The 24,630-nt window shown below is 42.5% G+C and overlaps 1 protein-coding gene across 1 annotated transcript; it reads right to left on the reverse strand.

Annotated features, from left to right (window-relative positions):
* Window positions 1-11,732: 11,732 nt before the first annotated feature.
* On the reverse strand, window positions 11,733-19,606 carry selenop (selenoprotein P). The gene is made up of 5 exons (XM_060931041.1): window positions 19,497-19,606; window positions 17,980-18,212; window positions 17,610-17,822; window positions 17,358-17,475; window positions 11,733-13,798 (listed from the first exon to the last, which is right to left on the reverse strand). The coding sequence occupies exons 2-5, from the start codon at window positions 18,180-18,182 to the stop codon at window positions 13,136-13,138; spliced, it is 1,197 nt and encodes a 398-aa protein (XP_060787024.1). The 5' UTR covers window positions 18,183-18,212; window positions 19,497-19,606; the 3' UTR covers window positions 11,733-13,135.
* Window positions 19,607-24,630: the final 5,024 nt, after the last annotated feature.

Raw genomic sequence — 24,630 nt, forward strand, 5'->3', positions numbered from 1 at the left:
GTTTTATTCTCATTGTGTTCATCAGTAACTGTGATAATGAGCAAATTACAGTGTTAGTGAGTGAGTGGGGTTAATCATGGTGTTGAGTTAGTAATGGTGTGAGTGAGTGATGGTGTTAATGAGTGAGTGAGTGATGGTGTGAGTGAGTGGTGGTGTTAATGAATGAGTGGTGGTGTTAGTGATGGTGTTAGTCAGTGAGTGATGGTGTTAGTAAGAGTGATGTTTTTGATGGTGTTAGTGAGTGATTGTGTTAGTGATGGTGTTAGGGAGAGTGATGGTGTTAGTGATGGTGTTAGTGAATGAGTGATGGTGTTAATGAATGAGTGATGGTGTTAGTGATGGTGTTAGTGAATGAGTGATGGTGTTAATGAATGAGTGATGGTGTGAGTGAGTGATGGTGTTAGTGATGGTGTTAGTGATGGTGTTAATGAGTGAGTGATGGTGTTAGTGATGGTGTTAATGAGTGAGTGATGGTGTTAGTGATGGTGTTAATGAGTGAGTGATGGTGTTAGTGATGGTGTGAGTGAGTGATGGTGTTAGTGATGGTGTTAGTGATGGTGTTAGCGAGCGAGTGATAGTGTTAGTGATGGTGTTAGTGAGTGAGTGATGGTGTTAATGAGTGAGTGATGGTGTTAGTGATGGTGGTACTGAGTGAGTGATGGTGTTAGTGAGTGAGTGATGGTGTTGGTGATGGTGTTAATGAGTGAGTGATGGTGTTAGTGATGGTGGTAGTGAGTGAGTGATGGTGGTAGTGAGTGAGTGATGGTGTTAGTGTTAGTGAGTGAGTGATGGTGTTAATGAGTGAGTGAGTGATGGTGTTAATGAGTGAGTGATGGTGTTAGTGAGTGAGTGATGGTGGTAGTGTTAATGAGTGAGTGATGGTGTTAGTGAGTGAGTGATGGTGTTAGTGAGTGAGTGATGGTGGTAGTGTTAGTGAGTGATGGTGGTAGTGTTAATGAGTGAGTGATGGTGTTAGTGAGTGAGTGATGGTGGTAGTGTTAGTGAGTGAGTGATGGTGTTAGTGAGTGAGTGATGGTGGTAGTGTTAGTGAGTGAGTGATGGTGTTGGTGATGGTGTTAATGAGTGAGTGATGGTGTTAGTGATGGTGGTAGTGAGCGAGTGATAGTGTTAGTGATGGTGTTAGTGTTAGTGAGTGAGTGATGGTGTTGGTGATGGTGTTAATGAGTGAGTGATGGTGTTAGTGATGGTGGTAGTGAGCGAGTGATAGTGTTAGTGATGGTGTTAGTGTTAGTGAGTGAGTGATGGTGTTGGTGATGGTGTTAATGAGTGAGTGATGGTGTTAGTGATGGTGGTAGTGAGTGAGTGATGGTGGTAGTGAGTGAGTGATGGTGGTAGTGTTAATGAGTGATGGTGTTAATGAGTGAGTGATGGTGTTAGTGAGTGAGTGATGGTGTTAATGAGTGAGTGATGGTGGTAGTGAGTGAGTGATGGTGGTAGTGTTAATGAGTGAGTGATGGTGTTAGTGAGTGAGTGATGGTGTTAGTGAGTGAGTGATGGTGTTAATGAGTGAGTGATGGTGGTAGTGAGTGAGTGATGGTGGTAGTGAGTGAGTGATGGTGGTAGTGTTAGTGAGTGAGTGATGGTGTTAGTGAGTGAGTGATGGTGTTAGTGAGTGAGTGATGGTGTTAGTGAGTGAGTGATGGTGTTAGTGAGTGAGTGATGGTGTTAGTGAGTGAGTGATGGTGTTAGTGAGTGAGTGATGGTGGTAGTGTTAGTGAGTGAGTGATGGTGTTAATGAGTGAGTGATGGTGTTAGTGAGTGAGTGATGGTGTTAGTGAGTGAGTGATGGTGTTAGTGAGTGAGTGATGGTGTTAGTGAGTGAGTGATGGTGGTAGTGTTAGTGAGTGAGTGATGGTGTTAATGAGTGAGTGATGGTGTTAGTGAGTGAGTGATGGTGTTAGTGAGTGAGTGATGGTGTTAGTGAGTGAGTGATGGTGTTAATGAGTGAGTGATGGTGGTAGTGAGTGAGTGATGGTGGTAGTGAGTGAGTGATGGTGGTAGTGTTAGTGAGTGAGTGATGGTGTTAGTGAGTGAGTGATGGTGTTAGTGAGTGAGTGATGGTGTTAGTGAGTGAGTGATGGTGTTAGTGAGTGAGTGATGGTGTTAGTGAGTGAGTGATGGTGTTAGTGAGTGAGTGATGGTGGTAGTGTTAGTGAGTGAGTGATGGTGTTAATGAGTGAGTGATGGTGTTAGTGAGTGAGTGATGGTGTTAGTGAGTGAGTGATGGTGTTAGTGAGTGAGTGATGGTGTTAGTGAGTGAGTGATGGTGTTAATGAGTGAGTGATGGTGTTAATGAGTGAGTGATGGTGTTAGTGAGTGAGTGATGGTGTTAGTGAGTGAGTGATGGTGGTAGTGTTAGTGAGTGAGTGATGGTGTTAGTGAGTGAGTGATGGTGGTAGTGTTAGTGAGTGAGTGATGGTGTTAGTGAGTGAGTGATGGTGTTAATGAGTGAGTGATGGTGGTAGAGTTAGTGAGTGAGTGATGGTGTTAGTGAGTGAGTGATGGTGGTAGTGTTAGTGAGTGAGTGATGGTGTTAGTGAGTGAGTGATGGTGTTAGTGAGTGAGTGATGGTGTTAGTGAGTGAGTGATGGTGTTAGCGAGTGAGTGATGGTGTTAGCGAGTGAGTGATGGTGGTAGTGTTAATGAGTGAGTGATGGTGTTAGTGAGTGAGTGATGGTGTGAGTGAGTGATGGTGGTAGTGAGTGATGGTGGTAGTGTTAGTGAGTGAGTGATGGTGTTAGTGAGTGAGTGATGGTGTTAGTGAGTGAGTGATGGTGTTAGTGAGTGAGTGATGGTGTTAGTGAGTGTTAATGAGTGAATGTTGATATTGAATGTTAGCGCATTGTTCCAGCCCGCAGTTGTATATTCTCATCCCTGTGTTAAATAATTTAGTTGCAGATGTTTCCACAGATTATAAATCTGATCTTGTGGATGTGCAGCTGAGCGTCTGAACACAGCCTCGCTCACACTTAACATTATCCTGTTCCTCAGTCATCAGACGGAACTTCATCTTAAAACAGACTGAAGAGACGGCCGTGCGGTGGGCGTTATTTTAGAGCAGGTTCTGAAAGTCCAGTCCTCCTTCACTAATGAGTGTGAAGTGTGTGAGACGCTCGCTCTGTCCTGTTACACAGAGCCACACTGACGACAGGAGGTGCATTATGGGAGGTAAGGTCAACACACACGAGGCACTAATGCTCCGAGCGACGGGAAAAATACGCAGTGAGGGTTTCAGGAGCCTGAGGTACACTCAGTGAAAGCAGATCAGCTAATTAAGCAGCCTGGATACACTTAGCAACGCTGCGTGGGTCTGATTGAATTGGACTAGTCCGCTCTCACACGCCGCCTCTCAGGACATTGCAGGTAATTACCCATCATTCTCTGTTCCTCCGAATCCAGTCTTCAGGCCAATTAAGCGTGTAAAAACACCCACCAGGGCACTTTATTGCTTCAACATGCTCGTTGACCTTCTCTAATGAAGGGCTGTTTGCTGAAGAAACATGCGGAGGAGAGAGTGGGTCTTCACCGTGGTGGTGCTGTGACGCACTGAAGTTTAAACTGTTGCACCGTGTTCATGGAACAGTGAAACATCAGGCATTCAGTGGGGCTCAGCCTCATGGTGAAGGTTAGAGGTTTCAATCTTTCCTGCATAAATGATATTAAACAAGACTTTAGAGGATTTTAGACTCAACAGCACACGAAGACGTGCTGAATCATCAGAGAGAAACGCACAGCGTGAGCGCGCCGAAACCTCTCAGGAACATGTCCGATGTCCCACACTGAGCTGAAGATTTTGCTTCTAATGTGTTTGTATGTATTTATTTATGTTAAAGTTATAGTTTGGTAAAACAGTTGTTGAAGTGGTGGCTACAGACTTCCGTTAGCATTTAGCTCTGTTTAGCTACATTAGCGTAAAAGGCGTGACCGTGACTTGGCGGTTTGACTGCATTTTTGTGGTCACAGGAACTAGAGATGAAAGTGGAGCAAAGAAAAAACCCCTGAACTTTTGAAAGTCAAATTAAGATGGGGGGGGACGTCCCCCGAAAATATTTTAATAACATAACACGCAAACCCCTGCATTCTAGTGCATTCTAGTGCTTATTTTCACTAAAACAAGTTATAACTTTTAAGCCTTTTTCTTTCATGTACATTAATGATTAACATGTCAAAAATATCAAATTTAATTCCCCGAGTTAACGAGTAATTTTCAGGAGTGCGTTTAGAAAACGTGGTGATTTTCCTGCTACACAGTTCAGTACTTTGGAAAAATATCAGACAGTTGAAGGTAAACTCAGCAAAATCCCAAAACAGTGCTGTTAAACAGTAAAGGTCTGTTAGAGTTTCTAAAGCTTTCAGGTTTCAATGTTGGGGACGTTGAGCCTCGTTTATCAATCTTTTAGTCGAGTTGTGCGTTTGCAGAAGCTAAAGTGAGCTAAACATTTCCAATTCAGATTTATGCGAGTTGAAGCCGATCGTTTACATTAGTTCGTATTGTCTGTAAATTTAAACACACCAATGAATACCAAATTTCTCATATAAATCAGGGGCGTAGGGTGTGTGTGTGTGTGTGTGTGTGTGTGTGTGTGTGTGTGTGTGTGTGTGCGTGTGTGTCGCAGCCTGAGTGCATTCTGTAACAAAAAATAATTCCCATTGCTAGTTTTAGGTAGCTTAGAAACCGGCTCTTCCATTATTGCTCTTTACTCAATGAACTATGTTTGGGGTATTTAAGGACCACGCCCATGCAAGGACGATACGAAGGATTACACCGCGTCTAGGAACGTGAAAAATCTGAAAAATAAATTCGGAAAACCGGAGATTTTCAAGAGTTTTGTCAAATATCTGGATTTCCGGGGATTTCCGGATTTCCGGGTATATGTAACTGAATTGTCTTGGCCAGCCCTAAGGGTCCCATCTGCATCTCATCATTGCTGAGGAGTGTGCTCCCATCACCCAATCAAGCATCCAGCCAGAGCAGGTCATCATATATTTTTTACCATATTAACATGCCATTGTTGTGTGTTATGCCTGATGTAAAGACTCTCGTCTCTGCGAGTCTACCACACAGATTTAATACTTGTCATTTTTAGGGCATACCTAACAACGTGTTTTCTTTCTCTCTCTCTCCCCCCCCCCCCCCCCAATCTGTCCCTCTGAGTTACATGTTGATCCTGGGATTGAGATGCTGGCCTCTTTTGCCCCTCGGACCTGCTTGATCCATCCTGGTGCCCTGTGTCTGGTCGGAGTTTTATCGCGCCGCTCCTGTGAAGGACGGCCCCATGAGGACAGTTGAGGGTTATACCTGTTAAAACTGTTAATATTATAGTCAGGCTGTCTGTTGTTCCCCAAATGAGGATGGGTTCCCTTTTGAGTCTGGTTCCTCTCGAGGTTTCTTCCTCATGTTGTCTGAGGGAGTTTTTCCTTGCCACCGTCGCCACAGGCTTCATCATTGGGGATAGATTAGGGATAAAATTAGCTCATGTTTTAAGTCGTTCAAATTCTGTAAAGCTGCTTTGCGACAATGTTTATTGTTAAAAGCGCAATACAGATAAACTTGATTTGATTTGATTTCGGCATTAGCAGAAAAAATCTGGAGGAATTTTCATGAAAATCTAAAAATCCGGAATTCCAGGAAAATCCGGAACACTTTCATGACTACAGGAACATTGTGGACATTTAATTTTTGTTTGCTTGTGATTGTATTTATGAAGTATTTGGACCATGTGCCTGTTACAGTATTATAAAAATAAAAATCACCAATAATTCTCCATGTTTGCCCAGTTTGTGTGTGTGGAGAGAAAATGGTGGAGCTCTGAGTCTCTCAGCTTTAATCAGCACTCGCTCAGGAGTGTGGGCGGGGACAAGGGGCGGAGACCACAGCAACAAGCGCCAACCAATCAGCGTCGGCTGGTACATGGGGGAGGAGACGGGCGTTGGCATGTTTCCCAGGCGCATGAGAGCCAATGCTGATCCGAGCCAATCACAGGTCGCGATTGGACTGTTCCTTAATTAATATTCATGAGCTCGTCCCCGACCGGAGCAGGCTGTGAGGGTGGGGTTTCAGAGTGCGCCAAAGGGAGAGGGACAGCACGCGCACGCCCTCTGGCGGTTAATCTGTGAACAACTATGGATAAAATGAAATAATAATAATAATTATTATTATTATTATTGTTGTTGTTGTTGTTTTTGTTTCAAATGTTTTGCAGTCAGGAAATCTGTGGAGGAAAAAATAATAGCCAGTTTAAATTGATTCATTTTAAACCAGCCAGATAAAGCACTTCAGGGCCCTGTACTGCGAACGGAGTTCAACCTACCCAGCAGTAACCCAGGGTTCCCCCGCTAAACCGGGCTTGACAAAACCTGGTTATCTTGTTTGGGGTTAAACGGAACTACGACGCCAGTTATGAAGTTGATTTGTTGAACCTGGTTTAACCTAATCAGGGTTAATGCGCGTTCACGTTAAAGGGGAGGTTATCAGCGCAAATCCCCACTGTTCACAATGGCATGGTTGCCGTACTTCACGGAGGAAGAATGCGCTGTCATAATGCAAAGCTACGAGGAGTTCAAAACAACATTAAGAGCAAAATCTAACACAGCGGCTGCCAATAAGGAGCGGCAAGCATGTTGGCACCGAACTGCCGATCGGGTAAATGCGCAAGTCCATTCTCCCTTCTACATGTTCCAGAACAGAAGTATAGGATGAGAGAAGCTTCATGATCAATCACAAGTCACAGAAAATGGTCCTTCGACGTGGCCCCAGTCATATATAGCTTGTTTAATGTCCGAAAAATCCTGAATAAAATTTGGTATGGGAAATTCATGGAGGCGGCACGGTGGTGTAGTGGTTAGCGCTGTCGCCTCACAGCAAGAAGGTCCTGGGTTCGAGCCCCGGGGCCGGCGAGGGCCTTTCTGTGTGGAGTTTGCATGTTCTCCCCGTGTCCGCGTGGGTTTCCTCCGGGTGCTCCGGTTTCCCCCACAGTCCAAAGACATGCAGGTTAGGTTAACTGGTGACTCTAAATTGACCGTAGGTGTGAATGTGAGTGTGAATGGTTGTCTGTGTCTATGTGTCAGCCCTGTGATGACCTGGCGACTTGTCCAGGGTGTACCCCGCCTTTCGCCCGTAGTCAGCTGGGATAGGCTCCAGCTTGCCTGCGACCCTGTAGAAGGATAAAGCGGCTAGAGATAATGAGATGAGATGAGATGAGAAATTCATGGAGTCGCTACTGAAGCTGATCTGTGCACAGAGTCACATGAATTAGGATGACTGACTGTTCAGCCCCTTTGACTAAGTTGGTGTCGGTCCTGTGAACATTTCAGAGGCAACAGCAGCCAAACGCACCTGGCAACAGGGGAAAATGAAATATAAAAACATCATTCATAATGGGGTGTGTGCGCGTGCAAGCAAGCATTCATTTGCCTTTTATTTATTCAAGTTTTATCTGTTTGCCTAATAGTTCAAATTGTTTTGTATATAGTTTATAATGTAGTTGTGTGATATTAATGATAATATTGTGGGAAAACTACTTTGCACGGACGTTCATTTAATTTATTCTATCGTCATTTTGTTTGTTCTATTTTTGTGTATTTTATTTATTTATCTGTTTGTCTAGTTGTATCTATTTTCTAATAATAATATATTTTTTGCATTAATAGTTTGTTTTTTCCTATTAAAATAATCTTGTGTTCTTGTTATAACTTTATCTATTTATCTGACTGTTTAGTTGTATCTATTTTTGTTACAATTTTAATATTTTTAATATAGAAAGTTTGTTTTTTTCTATTAAAATGTTCTTGTGTGATAACTAGTTCTTGTGTTATATTTATTGTAGTTGTACCTATTTTGTATTTTTGTAAAACAAGTGTTTTTCTATAAAATATTCTTGCGTTCTTGATAACTATGTCCTTGAGTGTTTTTTTTTTTTTTTTTTTTTTTACAGAAAAGCCGTTCTGCATGGACATTCATTGAAGCCCTCATTGTTTTTTAATGGTTATTTATGAGCGTTTAGGGGTTACAGTAATGTAAGTCTAGGTTGCTTTATATAAAAGGTATGTCCAGAAATATTGATGTCACTGTCTAAGCAGAGGGATCTGGCTTCTTTAGACGCTGTCTTCTTAAAACTGAATAAATATTTAAAAAGAGCCGAATGAGCCAGTCTTTTGAACGGCTCTTTTCAAAGAACGGATCCCAAAGATGCGGATCCCATCAAAGAGCCATAAATCCCATCTCTAATCTGCGCTCCGATATCGCACGGGTCATCCAGGTACGCTGGCATTGTCTCTAGAGGAAATGTTGGTGGAGAGGTGGTGTTTAAAAAGGGTGTGGTTAATCGGAAACCTCGGGTTAACCAAGAACACAACCTGAGACGAGCAGGTTTGAGATGCAGCGTAAGTTGCCATGGCAGCATACCTCGGTTTGAACATAGCCAACTTTCGTAGTATGGGTTAATCGGGAAGTTACGCTGCACGTGATCAAGTTACTCTCGAAGTTACCCTGGTAAACCAGAAAACCCGCTTCGTAGTACAGGGCCCTGGACCGTGCTTGTTTGTTTGTTTTTAATTTGGTTAGTTATTTCTCATCTCATCTCATTATCTCTAGCCGCTTTATCCTGTTCTACAGGGTCGCAGGCGAGCTGGATCTTATCCCAGCTGACTACGGGCGAAAGGCGGGGTTCACCCTGGACAAGTCGCCAGGTCATCACAGGGCTGACACATAGACACAGACAACCATTCACACTCACATTCACACCTACGCTCAATTTAGAGTCACCAGTTAACCTAACCTGCATGTCTTTGGACTGTGGGGGAAACCGGAGCACCCGGAGGAAACCCACGCGGACACGGGGAGAACATGCAAACTCCACACAGAAAGGCCCTCGCCGGCCACGGGGCTCGAACCCAGACCTTCTTGCTGTGAGGTGACAGCGCTAACCACTACACCACCGTGCCGCCCGGTTAATTATTTATTACCTCGAAATTTCTAACCCAAGAAACTCAAACTTCACTTTTACTAGTTTTATTACACCAGCGGCTGTATTTATTTGTTTGTTTGTTTATATACAGTTATGTTATTGTTAGGCGGCATGGTGGTGTAGTGGTTAGCACTGTCGCCTCACAGCAAGAAGGTCCAGGTTCGAGCCCCGTGGCCGGCGAGGGCCTTTCTGTGTGGAGTTTGCATGTTCTCCCCGTGTCCGCGTGGGTTTCCTCCGGGTGCTCCGGTTTCCCCCACAGTCCAAAGACATGCAGGTTAGGTTAACTGGTGACTCTAAATTGAGCGTAGGTGTGAATGTGAGTGTGAATGGTTGTCTGTGTCTATGTGTCAGCCCTGTGATGACCTGGCGACTTGTCCAGGGTGAACCCCGCCTTTCACCCGTAGTCAGCTGGGATAGGATCCAGCTCGCCTGCGACCCTGTAGAAGGATAAAGCGGCTAGAGATAATGAGATGAGATGTTATTGTTATAGATTAATAGATAATTGATTTATGCAAAAAAGTACATACATCACAGTTACAACGCTGAGACTCGATGAAATTCAAAGGTAAACAAATTTAAAAAAGAATAATTTAAAAAGATAATCTGTGAATAATTACACACATGATAGTTATAGAGCCTGAGTTTTATACAACCCCAATTCCTAAAAAGTTGGGATGCTGTTTAAACTGTAAATAAAAACAGAATGTGATAATTAGCAAATCATGGAAACACGATATTTCATTGAAAATAGTACAAAGACAACATATCAAATGTTGAAACTGAGAAATTTTATTGTTTTTTGAAAAATATTTGCTCATTTTGAATTTGATGTCAGCAACACGTTTCAGAAAAGCTGGGACAGTGATGTGTTTACCGCCGTGCTGCATCACCTCTATTTTTAACAACACTCTGTAAACGTTTGGGAACTGAGGAGACCAACTGCTGCAGTTTTGAAAGAGAAATGTCGTCCCATTCTTGCCTGATATACAATTTCAGTTGCTCAACAGTTTGAGGTCTCCTTTGTCGTATTTTATGCTTCATAATGCACCTAATGTTTTCAATGGGAGACAGGTCTGGACTGCAGCAGGCCAGTTTAGCACCCGGACTCTTTTACTATGGAGCCATGCAGTTGTAATATGTGCAGAAAGTGGTTTAATGTTGTCTTGCTGAAAGAAGGAAGGCCTTCGCTGAAAAAGATTTTGTCTGGATGGCAGCATGTTGCTCTGAAACGTGTTTATATCATTCAGCATTAATGATGCCTTCCCAGATGTACAAGCTACCCATGTCATGTGCACTAACTCAAGTTTATTTGTATAGTGCTTTTAACAATAAACATTGTCGCAAAGCAGCTCTACAGAATTTGAACGACTTAAAACATGAGCTAATTTTATCCCTAATCTATCCCCAATGATGAAGCCTGTGGCGACGGTGGCAAGGAAAAACTCCCTCAGACGACATGAGGAAGAAACCTCGAGAGGAACCAGACTCAAAAGGGAACCCATCCTCATTTGGGCAACAACAGACAGCCTGACTATAATACTAACAGTTTTAACAGATATAACCCTCAACTGTCCTCATGGGGCCGTCCTTCACAGGAGCGGTGTGATAACGCCTCTCATACCATCACAGATGCTGAATGCTTTTGAGCTGTGCACTGATAACAAACCGGATGGTCCCTCTCCTCTTTAGCCTGGAGGACGTGGGGTCCATGATTTCTGAAAAGAATTTCTACTTTTGATTCATCAGACCTCGGGACAGTTTTCCACTTCGCCTCAGTCCATCGTAAAAGCACTCGGGCCCAGAGAAGGGGGCGGGGTTTCTGGATATTGTTTATATCTGGTTTTAACTTGCATTTGTGGGTGCAGTAATGAAGTGTTTTCACAGACGATGGTTTTCTGAAGTGTTCCTGAGCCCATACAGTGATTTCCACTACAGACACGTGTCTGCTTTTAATGCAGTGTCTCCTGAGGGCCTGAAGATCACAGGCATCCAATGTCAGTTTTCAGCCTTGTCTCTTGCAGACAGAGATTTCTCCAGATTCTCTGAATCTTTTCATGATATTATGGACCAGAGATGATGTGATCCACAAATACTTTGTAGTTTTACATTGAGGAACGTTATTCTTAAATTGTTGCACTGTTTGTCTTTCACAGAGCAGTGAACCCCGCCCCATCTTTACTTCTGAGAGACTCCGCCTCTCTGGGATGCTCTTTTTATACCCAATCATCTTACTGACCTGTTGACAATTAAACTAAAAAAAAACAAATTAGTTTTTTTTAGCATAACTTTTCCAGTCTTCTGTTGCCCCTGTCCCAACTTTTCTGAAATGTGTTGTTGACATCAAATTCAAAACAATAAAATTTCTGTTTCAACATTTGATATGTCGTCTTTATACTATTTTCAATGAAATACAGGGTTTCCATGATTTGAAAATCATTACGTTCTGTTTGTGTTATGTTTTACACAGAGTCGCAACTTTTTTGGAATTGGGGTTGTAATTCTTTAGAGAATTTCCATGTTACTAAACATCTCCTGCTTTCATTAACAAACATTAAACTTTATTTCTGGATGAAACATGAAGACTGTGTGTGTGTGTGTCTTTAAAATAAAATTAATCAATTGGAAACTAAGCAAGCGCTATAAACATTATACAGTGTGAGGACAGAGTGGGTCTTGTACCTGAAATATAAATTATTAAAAATGAACTCATTATTATTTTGATCAGTTGACAAATAACACACAGACTGATGAAAAATATCATTTATTTGTGAAGATTTAACACAATTTAACTGCAGTTGTAATCACTGAGAACACACACACACACACACAAACACACACGTCCATCATAAACAGTGTGCGTGTGAACATTTCTCCTACAGTGCATCAGGTTTTCTGGTGTATTGAACTTTCCCAAAAGACCTTCATGTAGTACTCAAAGTGTCTCACACATCCCTCTAGTAGTGTGTGTGTGTGTGTGTGTGTGTGTGTGTGTGTGTGTTATAGACACTGCAGAAAGTGTCACTAAGCTTAGCTTTCTGTATTATACTAACGAGCATATAGCAGTGATTCATGACATTTAAAACGATTAAAGCGATGCTAGCACTCACTCCTAAATCATCTACATTTCCAGTGTGTCATGTTGTGCGATGTTCCTCGTTCTCTCTGATTGGCTGAGGATCAGACAGACGCCACTACGGTGTAGTTTGTGCGCCTGACATCATTAAAGCCACGGAGAGTCACAACGGAGGAGGAACGACGCCAACATGGACGCTCAGATCACCACCAGCATGAACCAACACCACGAGTTTAGAACGTCTACGTGTATTCAGGAAGTTAGCGTATTTATTGGATATACTGACCTGTCTTTTTGGGGAAATTCACCTGTGTGTGATGTCACACACGTAAAGATTTTCAGAAACTCTTTCAACAACAAAGCCGTCCAGATATTAAGTATGAAGATGGAAAACCTGGACCAAACTGTTCTTAACTAGGAGGGGGAGGGGGAGATGTCAGAGACTACAACGCTTTTATAATCTGCTCACAAGCCGAAACTCTGAACATCCTGTAGAGTTGATGGAAACTTTGGGTTAGAAACAGAGAGGCGTAGCTCTCGCTAGTTATTATTTATTCAAGAGCTTTTCATGCATTAGATATTTTTTCATTGTGGAAGATTAAACTTTGTTGTTGTTTTTAGGATGAGGAGTGAAGATCGCTAATCAGCCATCGAGGTGCTGGTTCATTCCTGAGGCAAACTGAGGTGTCAATACTTGTTGGTGAATTCCTGTCAGGGTCCAGGTGATACCTTGATACACTGGCAACTTTCTGACACAGTTTGAGTTGCTAATAATTGTTTTCTTGTTGCTAATAAAATTGTGGGCCAGTGAGGACTAACTTGCTAACTAGCCACCATCTGCTGGTTGCTACATAGTGCAGTTAGCATTTCAGCTAAGTGAAATTGTAAGAAATGATAGTCTATCATCATTTATTAAGATCCTAATCTATCACCAGTGGAATATTGGATGGAATTCTGGTCTCGGGTTGGTCAGATTTGCCCACCAGGGGGTACTGTCGATCTACTGCTCCTAGAGGAAAGTTGCCAGTGTGTCATTAGTCTAAGATCTCTTCCCTGCTTATATCACTTGTCATTCTCATTGGCTTATCCCTGCAGGTCAGGCTCAGACTGGCTGAGCCGGCTGTCAGTCACCCAGGTGGGCGGGGCGTCACTGTCAGGTTTCCTTGACGTTGTTATCGTCAGCCGTGAGCCCCTGTCAGAGACAGAGAGCAGCCAGCGGCTCATCACAGCGTCAGATTGGCCTCTTATTAAGGTGCTGGCCAATCAGACGGCGTCAGTGTCAGCATCAGATGGAGGGGCCTGAGAGTGCCCCCTGCTGACACGTGAATGGGAATTTTCACCTGGAAGCTCAGGGACGCTGCATGACCTGATGGATTCTTTCACCATCGGCTACATGTTCCAGATCTCGCAGTCCAATTCCAACCTGTCCCAAATCTACCTGCCCCACCTGGGCCTGTCCTAAATCAAACTGCCTCCTCTGAACCTCACCCAGATCTAAAGAGCCTCTTTGGACCTGCCCTACAATGACTTGGCCCTCATGACCATGTTGGTGATTTGAGCCACCATGACTATGCCTCTGTCCACCATCCTGGTGATGACCGCCATGGTGATGACCTTCTTGGCCGTGGTGATGATGATGATGATGATGATGACGATGCTCATTTTCTTCTGGTGTTGGTGGTTCCTCCTCTGTTTTCTCCTCCTTAGTCCTGTTACATGCTTCCAGGTGATCAGAGCGCTGCGATTCAAACACACTGAGTTAATAAACTGCAAACATCAGAAATGGTAAGCCCTGTGATGACCTGGCGACTTGTCCAGGGTGTACCCCGCCTTTCGCCCGTGGTCAGCTGGGATAGGCTCCAGCTTGCCTGTGACCCTGTAGAACAGGATAAAGCAGCTAGAGATAATGAGATGAGATGAGATCAGAAATGGTAGAGATGGGCGTGTCTTTACATTGGACATATGGGTGTGTCTTTGAATGAGACAGATGGGTGTGTCTTTGAGCCCAAACATGAACTCGGATGCTTCTCTGTAGGAGTAGGTTTATGATTGGGTTCCGAGTTATACTTAGGCTCGCAACTACTAGCCAGCAAGCTACCATTAGCAGTTAAGACCATGAACAGAAGGCTAGTTTATATAAATTATCTTTTCAAATCAAGACATGCAATTACATATATGCCAATGCACGGCTCGAAATTTGCGGTGGTCCGGTCGCCCGAGGCGACTTAATTTGTCATTTGGCGGGTAATTCCTGTCACTAGGCAGCCCGGCTAGCTAGTTGAAAATAAAAAATATATTTGAAGCGAAGATTCAGACACACCGTCAACTAAAGCCGCCACATATTAAGCGCGTGACGTGTCTGTGTTAATCAATGTGTTTATCGGCAGGACGGAAAATACCAAAGAATTCCGAATCATATCATGTACGAGTCAGGCTGTCGTTTTTTCACTACTGCGCATGCATATAACGCATCTCGTTGAATATCGCAGTAATCACGTTATCAAATTCAATAGATGTGGCCACATTATCGCCCATTTAAATGCGTGTTTTTGTTGTTGTTTACATTTACATCTGCCAAAGCTACGTTGCGATGTGGAATTTTCTGAAAGGTGTACAGAAACCGCCAGAGACGGGGACAAAGCGACCTCGGTCTGAAGAAGAGAAAAAGGCCGCCGATAAAGCGTACGAGAAGGAGAAACGACAAAGGACTTATAAGCAAACGTGGGAGCAGGGTAGGCCTCGGCTGCGATACGATTTTTATGGAATAATTAATTTTTTTCAAGTTGATTCCTAGTCAATATGAAGCTCCTAATGCTTTCTCTCTCATAAATGGTTAAATACAGAAAGCATGTTGGACATATTTTGGGTGCTGTAGTCATGATGGTAAGTATATTTGTTTTCAATACTCATACACCAAGTTGCCAAGTTTTCCAATATATTATTATTTGTTGATATTATATTATGGTGCTCTGTGTTGTTCTCATTTATGTATTTAACAACAGGATCAAAATACTCAGGTCTTGAAATAAATGCACACTAGTCATGAACAATGGTAACTACTCTCTTTTGTGTTATTGTTGACAGAAGTAAAATTCATACATGAACAAATTTTGGCGAGTTGATTTTCTGTTTGGCGAGTTACTTTGGAAGGGAACTAGTCCGGCTGGCTGGTGAAAAAATATATGAATTTCTAGGCCTGCCAGTGGCATCCTTCTTTCTTCTTGAGGACTTTCATATATGGCCTTTAAGACACACCCACTTACAGCTGGTCTCATTTCCAGAATGGACCCAAAGCCATGCCCACATTTCAAGCTACTGGACCTATAAAATTTGTCCACACAGAACTGCTCACATTTTCATATAGGATCTCAAAGACACACCCACATTCCCATCTACAGGCTTTGAGATTCACCTCTCAGAGTTCTTCTCAGGGCCATGTATTCTCAATGACACGCCCACTTAGAGCTGGTCATATTGTCATACAGTGGTGCTTGAAAGTTTGTGAACCCTTTAGAATTTTCTATATTTCTGCATAAAAATGACCTAAAACATCATCAGATTTTCACACAAGTCCTAAAAGTAGATAAAGAGAACCCAGTTAAACAAATGAGACAAAAATATTATACTTGGTCATTTATTTATTGAGGAAAATGATCCAATATTACATATCTGTGAGTGGCAAAAGTATGTGAACCTTTGCTTTCAGTATCTGGTGTGACCCCCTTGTGCAGCAATAACTGCAACTAAACGTTTCCGGTAACTGTTGATCAGTCCTGCACACTGGCTCGGAGGAATTTTAGCCCATTCCTCAATACAGAACAGCTTCAAATCTGGGATGTTGGTGGGTTTCCTCACATGAACTGCTCGCTTCAGGTCCTTCCACAACATTTCGATTGGATTAAGGTCAGGACTTTGACCTGGCCATTCCAAAACATTAACTGTATTCTTGTTTAACCATTCTTTGGTAGAACGACTTGTGTGCTTAAGGTCGTTGTCTTGCTGCATGACCCACCTTCTCTTGAGATTCAGTTCATGGACAGATGTCCTGACATTTTCCTTTAGAATTCACTGGTATAATTCAGAATTCATTGTTCCATCAATGATGGCAAGCCGTCCTGGCCCAGATGCAACAAAACAGGCCCAAACCATGATACTACCACCACCATGTTTCACAGATGGGATATGGTTCTTATGCTGGAATGCAGTGTTTTCCTTTCTCCAAACATGAGGCTTCTCATTTCAACCAAAATGTTCTATTTTGGTCTCATCCTTCACAAAACATGTTTCCAATAGCTGTCTGGCTTGTCCACGTGATATTTAGCAAACTGCAGATGAGCAGCAATGTTCTTTTTGGAGAGTAGTGGCTTTCTCCTTGCAACCCTGCCAAGCACACCATTGTTGTTCAGTGTTCTCCTGATGGTGGACTCATGAACATTAATATTAACCAACGTGAGAGAGGCCTTCAGTTGCTTAGAAGTTACCCTGGGGTCCTTTGTGACCTCACCGACTATTACACGCCTTGCTCTTGGAGTGATCTTTGTTGGTTGATCACTCCTGGGGAGGGTAACAATGGTTTTAAATTTCCTGCATTTGTACACAATCTGTCTGACTGTGGATGGGTGGAGTCCAAACTCTTTAGAGATGGTTTTGTAACCTTTTCCAGCCTGATGAGCATCAACAATGCTGTTTCTGAGGTCCTCAGAAATCTCCTTTGTTCGTACTATTATACACTTCCACAAACATGTGTTGTGAAGATCAGACTTTGATAGATCCCTGTTCTTTAAATAAAACAGGGTGCCCACTCACACCTGATTGTCATCCCATTGATTGAAAACACCTGACTCTATTTTCACCTTCAAATTAACTATTAATCCTAGAGGTTCACATACTTTTGCCACTCACAGATATGTAATATTGGATCATTTTCCTCAATAAATAAATGACCATGTATAATATTTTTGTCTTATTTGTTTAACTGGGTTCTCTTTACCTACTTTTAGGACTTGTGTGACAATCTGATGATGTTTTAGGTCATATTTATGCAGAAATATAGAAAATTCTAAAGGGTTCACAAACTTTCAAGCACCACTGTATGTGGACCCAAAGACATTACCACATTCCCATTTATGGACTTTAGGACACACCCAATCAGAGCTGTTCTTATTTGCATATTCCCACTCAATGACACACCCACATGGCCATCTATTCATCTATCTGCAAACAAACTGTGTTAGTTCTCATGCCTGCTGCTTCCAGCCAATCAGAAGTGTGTGTAGTGGAGTGTGGTGATGGTTTACCTCCAGCTCGCAGTCTCCACACATGGCAGTGCAGTAGGCGTTTCTGATGGCCTCCTCCACATGCGGCTGGCTCAGAATCGTATACGGCAGAGACAGGTGATGTGTGAGACGTCCACATCTAAAACCAGTACAGTGGGGATTTATTTAAACATGCAGTTTATCTCAAGCTAACTCTGAGGCTACAGCTCCAGAAACATAACCTCAGGCTTCATAAAGTGGATCTAAGGTACGTAGCAAATAAGAGAAGCAAACCTGTCATAGATCAGGAAGTCGTCCTTCTCAACGTTGGCTATGCTCCACACGTCAGGATCTTCAGGGTTCTGCTTGTATAGAGAGATGTTATCTGAGAGTTTATTCTCAAGCAGAGAGTGAAGACGGCGTGAGGTTTCATCCTGGCTGTTCACTACCATGTACGTGATGTTTACAAAGCCTGCATCCTCCAGTTTCTGCCGCAACGCGTCCAATCTGCAGAGAAATCAACACAAGTAAACATGACATCAGGCCAAGAACATGTTTCACAATTTGACCTCTGAGCTGAGGACATGAGACGTTTCTTTATGATAGCACTGTGTGGAGACCTCTGTCCTGTAACCGTGTGTGTGTGTGTGTGTGTGTGAGAGACCTGGCCGCCTGTGACAGGCAGAGCAATCAGCTGGCCTGGAGGAAGGCCACCACAGTCACTCGGCCCAGGCTGTCCTTCAGCGGCTCCACCTCGCCGATCTTCCACACGGCCGCAGGTTTACATCTCGCTCCGTCCGTCTCACTCTCACCCCGACAGCCCACCAACAGGCCGGCCAGCAGGGTGAGACTGAGAAACCTCCACATCGCTCCTCCCCACCAACACACACACTGCGTCTACAACACACACACAAACAGAAGGATTAAAGTCTCCCCTGGACACTGTAGATGTGTTCCTGTATCCAGCTTTACGCTGGAGGATTTCTGGAGCCAAGGTTCCTGTCGCAGAGAAAATTCACACTTCAGAGACAAATTTTCATCATAAGCCTTAAAATGCATCATGTGATGCTCACTGGAGTGCTGTTACAATACTCGTCTAAAATCCACCAATAGGAGGCCAGTGGCGGAGGAGAAGGCGGAGCTGGACAAAAGAAATCTAAAGTTTCATCGCAGGCATGAGGTCATATTTATTTTAGAGGTGAACTTGACCAATGGCAAGGACAATGTGTGTGGTGAGCAGATCAGGGAGGCACAACATGACATAAAATGATTGGCTTTTTTTTTTTGTCCCTCCCACAATTCTAAACTGGCGTAATAATAAAATCTGTGCACTTTAGTGCAGTGGAACAAAACATTTCTCATCTAAAGTTCTGAGTCGAGATGAACCTGAACAAAGTCAGATTTACATTAAAATTGTTAAATAAAATATTTAACAATTGTTAATTATTATTATTGTTGTTATTATTGTACATTATTTGCAATTAAATTTGCATTACAAAAAAAAGAAAATGGTAATGAAAATAAATTTACACCTAATTTTCTGTTTGTATAATTTGAAATATATTTACATGCAGGGCGGCACGGTGGTGTAGTGGTTAGCGCTGTCGCCTCACAGCAAGAAGGTCCTGGGTTCGAACCCCGGGTCCGGCGAGGGCCTTTCTGTGTGGAGTTTGCATGTTCTCCCCGTGTCCGCGTGGGTTTCCTCCGGGTGCTCCGGTTTCCCCCACAGTCCAAAGACATGCAGGTTAGGTTAACTGGTGACTCTAAATTGAGCGTAGGTGTGAATGTGAGTGTGAATGGTTGTCTGTGTCTATGTGTCAGCCCTGTGATGACCTGGCGACTTGTCCAGGGTGTACCCTGCCTTTCGCCCGTAGTCAGCTGGGATAGGCTCCAGCTTGCCTGCGACCCTGTAGAAGGATAAAGCGGCTAGAGATAATGAGATGAGATGAGATATTTCTCTTTATTTTTTATCCACACTGTTATTCCCAGGTTATATAATCCATAAAACCAGATGATTTATGAAGTACATATTATTTATACTGCTGTTCCAGTGATTTAAAGCTCAACACGGCATGGATTAACACTCAAAAATACTGCTGATGTTAATGAATAATAATATTACATACTGTTTCCTTTATCATAAATATAAGAAAACGTTAAGAGAATAATATCCAGTCTTACGTGTTGTTGTTTTTTTCCCACACGAGTCTTCAGTCAGTGCAGATTCTCTCTCCAGTTGTCTGAGATCAATAAAAACATACCTCCACCCTGGTCCTATTTATACCCCACTTGTTTTTCAGAACTAGGACAAAGTTCTCCACAAGCTCCGCCCACATTCCCTCCCAAAACTCAGTGAGAATCACATAAACACAAGTTTAAATGTGTTTCAGGAATTTTAACTAAACATGCAAACACCCACCATCTTAAATGGTCGTATTTCCAGTGTTTGTTGTTTTCATCAGTTTTATCATTAAAGTTTGGGTATAAAAAAAGTAGCTAAAGGCATCAGACTGAGATCCAACTTTATCCATCAGTAGTGTAACAAACATCTACATAAATCCACAGATGTTTTTCTTTTATTGTCCCATTAACTCTGTATAACTCATTACTGCTGTGTTCGTTATCTTATAAACACACACAAGTAGACGTGAGCCTGCGTGCTGTGACTTGTTGATTTATTCTGTAATAACCTCGAACCTTGAATCTCGTCCTGCTGGTTTTTGTGTATTTTTCTGCTCCACTGCACTCTTTGGAGTCGAGTCAGCACTTTTCCTGCTGTGGTGAAACTTTTTAGTTCCTGTGCCAAGTGTAGACTCAAAGTTTGTCTTTACAGGAGGAAAATGATTAACAAAACGCAAAACCATACATACTTATAAAAACAATAAACTCTTCTGGGTTATCATATATCACACATCATCCACGTCTACAGCAGAAACAGCTATCTGTCGGTTTCACCGCTATATTATCATTTTTTGTTTGAAAGATATTTTGTTGTTTTTATAAATGCATGAAGTTCTAATGTTGATTTTTAGAAAATGCATTATAGATTTTAGCAGGACTGACGTTATTCAATCTTACAAAGAATTTCATTTCCATGTTGAACCAAAGCATTTTGGTGTGTTATTACTCTTTCAAGCGTCGTCTCTTTGGGAGAACCCTTATCTCAAAAATCCCAGTAATCCAGACTATCCAGGCCTCCTGCTGCTGAAGTGAACACTGTCCACAAGAACATAGTGTGTGTTCCTTTAAAAGTTCCACATAGAACTCTACAAAGTATTTTTATCTAAGTAGAACCTCTTTAATCGCAAGTCTGTGTTTGCTAACAGCACATATTTATGTATATTGTGGCTTTGTGTGATTTCACGATTGCCATGTTTTGATAAATAGTAACACACGATTTACACAAATGCCTTTAATCTTTAATAGAACTGTATATAAATCTGAAAAGTTCCCTGTTCTGTGTATACAGTAGTGAAAGTGCAGCTTGGCTTCACACTGACTTGTATTTTTGAACCCTTTCATGCTCTGACTCGTCTTTAGATTTGTTTACAGTTCGACTTTGGAGTGTGTGGTGATGGTGTTAGTTCACCATCAGCGTGACTGATAACGGCACTTTATTAAACACCACATAGAGTAGAGTGGGGGGGAAAAGCCCCCCCCTTAAGGAAAATTCAGTTTTTCTCCAAGTTGAAATTACCATGTGTTTAGTTTTAATCATAGTTTTTGACAACAGTGACATGAACAATAATGCCACCTAAAGTTTGCCTAAAGTTAATACTTAATTTGTTTTTTTTTTTAACAAAAACAAACATTGTGCCAAGGGGCCTTTTACCCCCCCAGTGGGGTAAAAGGCCCCCTGAGGTGGGGCAATAGGCCCCCTCACTCAAAAAAAGCTGTTTGGATAGCAAAAGTGTTTACTTAAGCCTATAATGTGAAACAAGAAAATATCCCTGAATTAATGAATAGATGCATTATTTTATTATTTTTCGCATTTTAATTTCAATATAATTTTGTGTGGATTGAACATGAATTAACAAAGAACAAGTGCATCAATAAATAATGCTAATATTAATATTTTTTTAATATTAAGTTCAAATTACTTGCTTTACTCAACCAGGTAAGCGAGATGTTATTAAAACTATGTATCTGCTATTCAGAAATGTATGAAATACAGTCATTATGATAAAAGGAAACGATGCCCCCTGGGGGCCATTTACCCCGCCATTAAGGGGGCGTTTTACCCCACAGACTACACTTTTACAAAAAAGGGTCTTACTTTCAAAATGTGATTCAACTTTTTATACCTAATGTATTTTTTTAACGTACTGACTTGTCTACTCATACCACATACACAGCTGTGATATCTGACGAAATAGCAGCCAGCTAAATACAGTTTTACTGATATCTGAAAATTATATCACTTACCATGAAATTTGATTTCTCTCCGCTGCGTTGCTGATATGCGATCCACAGTGGATATTTGTATATCCCCGTTGTCAAGCCAGTCCATAGCAACAATAGAAATGTAACTTTGTGCCATCTGGTGGTTATTTTGGGTAAAACAGGCCGGGGGCGTATTACCCCACGGGGGCTTTTTCCCCCCACTCTACTCTAACAAGGAGCTCTCTGACTAGTCTGGCTAACGCGACTGCAAAGCTCTACGAGCTATTGGTCTGGCCAAGATATTCAGCCCAACCGTTTCCCAAAGCGCGTGGTTGACCCGCCTCCCTGAAATGCCTCAGTTTGCTACTGGTCGAAGCCAGAAAAGGCTGTGACGAAGCTTTCCTCTGACGTATGTGACGCGACGATAGGATTCTCGCTGAGCCCCATTGATTTGGCTACTAGCGGGGCTAAGTGGTAGATTAAACTCTTACCGAAGCCGGTCGGGAGCAAGGCGAAAACGTCCTTCCTTTCAATAAATACCTCCAGGGCTGCTCTTTGCTCCGTTTTCAATGAGAACTTCCCGTTGAATGCTTTCAATACAGCATGATTCTGTAAACAATCTATGGCTTCCGGTCGCAGTTCTACTACGTCACTGCCTTGAAGACGCCTCTACCCAGGGCCGTTGGAGATGCTCAAAGTTGATTGGCTCCCGATTTTTCCGGAGCTTGGAAATGCTGGAGATAACTTGTCTGGCCAGACTAAGCTCACAACAGGCCCTCGTGTTGCGTCACGCTTAGGATGGGCGGGCCCAGGCTACTCTCTGACACCTTATCTGATTTTAATCCACATTATATTTGTTTATTTATGATCTTATCATCATTATCATCATCACAGTATAAAAAAAAGCAAATACCGTATTACCAAAATCTCTGGTGCTCTTATTAGAACATCAGTCAAAGCCAGCTCTAGGTCTTTGGCTGCCCTAGGCGAGATTGAGTTTTGGCACCCCCCCCCCCCCCCCCCCAAAAAAAAAAAAAAAAACCTCTAATAACATCTAAATAACACTTTAATCTAATCACTCTATTCTATTACTATTAAACAATGTACGGTGCATGGACAATAAACAAGAAGTCATTTTTATCTCATCTCATCTCATTATCTGTAGCCGCTTTATCCTTCTACAGGGTCACAGGCGAGCTGGATCCTATCCCAGCTGACTACGGGCGAAAGGCGGGGTACACCCTGGACAAGTCGCCAGGTCATCACAGGGCTGACACATAGACACAGACAACCATTCACACTCACATTCACACCTACGCTCAATTTAGAGTCACCAGTTAACCTAACCTGCATGTCTTTGGACTGTGGGGGAAACCGGAGCACCCGGAGGAAACCCACGCGGACACGGGGAGAACATGCAAACTCCGCACAGAAAGGCCCTCGCCGGCCACGGGGCTCGAACCCAGGACCTTCTTGCTGTGAGGCGACAGCGCTAACCACTACACCACCGTGCCGCCCAGTCATTTTTATCTTTTTCATTATTGTTATTATTGTTATCATTATTCACATAAAGTGTCACAAAGTAAAATGACCACACAAATTCAATACATATCTCCATATAATGGGCAAAAACTCTTCCGCACCCTGTTCAAAGTGTAGTGCATGGACAATAAACAAGAAATTATTTTTAGTTTCTTTTTTGCTATTAAAAGTTAAGTCATCTCTGAAGAATTAACAAATTAAATGAATAAAAAATTCTACAATTCTAAATTGTGCAAACTTAAGCACCCTGTTAGGACATCAATGGGCTGTATTTTCAAACAAAAGTGCTATTATGGGTACTTTGTTATTGAAGTAACATTACAATGGGACTCGTCTGGTCTTCCTAATGGCAAATTCCTTGATAATATCATCAAATGATATTTCTCTTGAGATCTCTTGGTTGATGCTCATCAGAGCAAGCCCATTCAGACGTTCTTGACTCATTGTTGACCTTAAGTATGTCTTCAGCAGTTTTAATTTTGAAAAGCTTCTTTCAGCAGAAGCTACTGTCACAGGTAGTGTAACAGCAGAGGTAAGGAGCGCATATTTCTACATCCCCAGCCACATCAGAGGTGTTGTAAAAAAGGTTTACAACCTTTCATGGGCCAGGGCGCACTTTTTTCAATGAAAAAATCTCAAGGCACATCACCAATAGAAAATGTTGACTGAAACTAAAATGCTGTTGCCAATATTTACAATATACAGTCATTCTATAATTTTCCACGGTACACTTGGTGATCTCTCATGGCACACTAGTGTTCCGCGGTACTAGAGTTCGGCAGCACAGTGGTTGAAAACACTGTACACCACAGCCATTTAAGCTATTTGTAAAGAGAACACATCTGAGTGCTTGTTTCGTTTCCCTGCAGTCTTGACGCACTGAGATTGTTTCTTGTTTTCAACGCGTTTATTATATTTTCCTCCAGGAAGCTCTTTGCAACATGGTTGCTTGAATGAGCTGCTAAACTGTCATTTTAATGAGAACACAGATCAACAAAGCAACTTTGTTTTATTAAAAAAAAAAAATGTGCCAGGCACCATTGGAATATCTCGCTGCGAAACGTGTTCGGTGCATAAAAGACCTTTACTTCAGCCCAGACTGCTCAACGACACCGACAGACTGCTCCAAGTGCAGCCAGATTCAAAACAAGCAACAGATCTATGTCAGTTATCTACGTTATGCAAAAACACTCTTTAGCCAACAACACTTATGGCCCTTTTCCACTACCCTTTTTCAGCTCACTTCAGCTCGCTTCAGCTCACTTCAGCCCGACACGGCTCGCGTTTCGACTACCAAAAACCAGCACGACTCAGCTCGTTTCAGCCCTGCTTAGCCCCTAAAACTCGCACCGTTTTGGAGTGGGGCTGAAGCGAGCCAAACCGTGCCGAG

Source organism: Neoarius graeffei, chromosome 10, assembly GCF_027579695.1.
Source record: "Neoarius graeffei isolate fNeoGra1 chromosome 10, fNeoGra1.pri, whole genome shotgun sequence".
Classification (NCBI taxonomy): domain Eukaryota; kingdom Metazoa; phylum Chordata; class Actinopteri; order Siluriformes; family Ariidae; genus Neoarius; species Neoarius graeffei.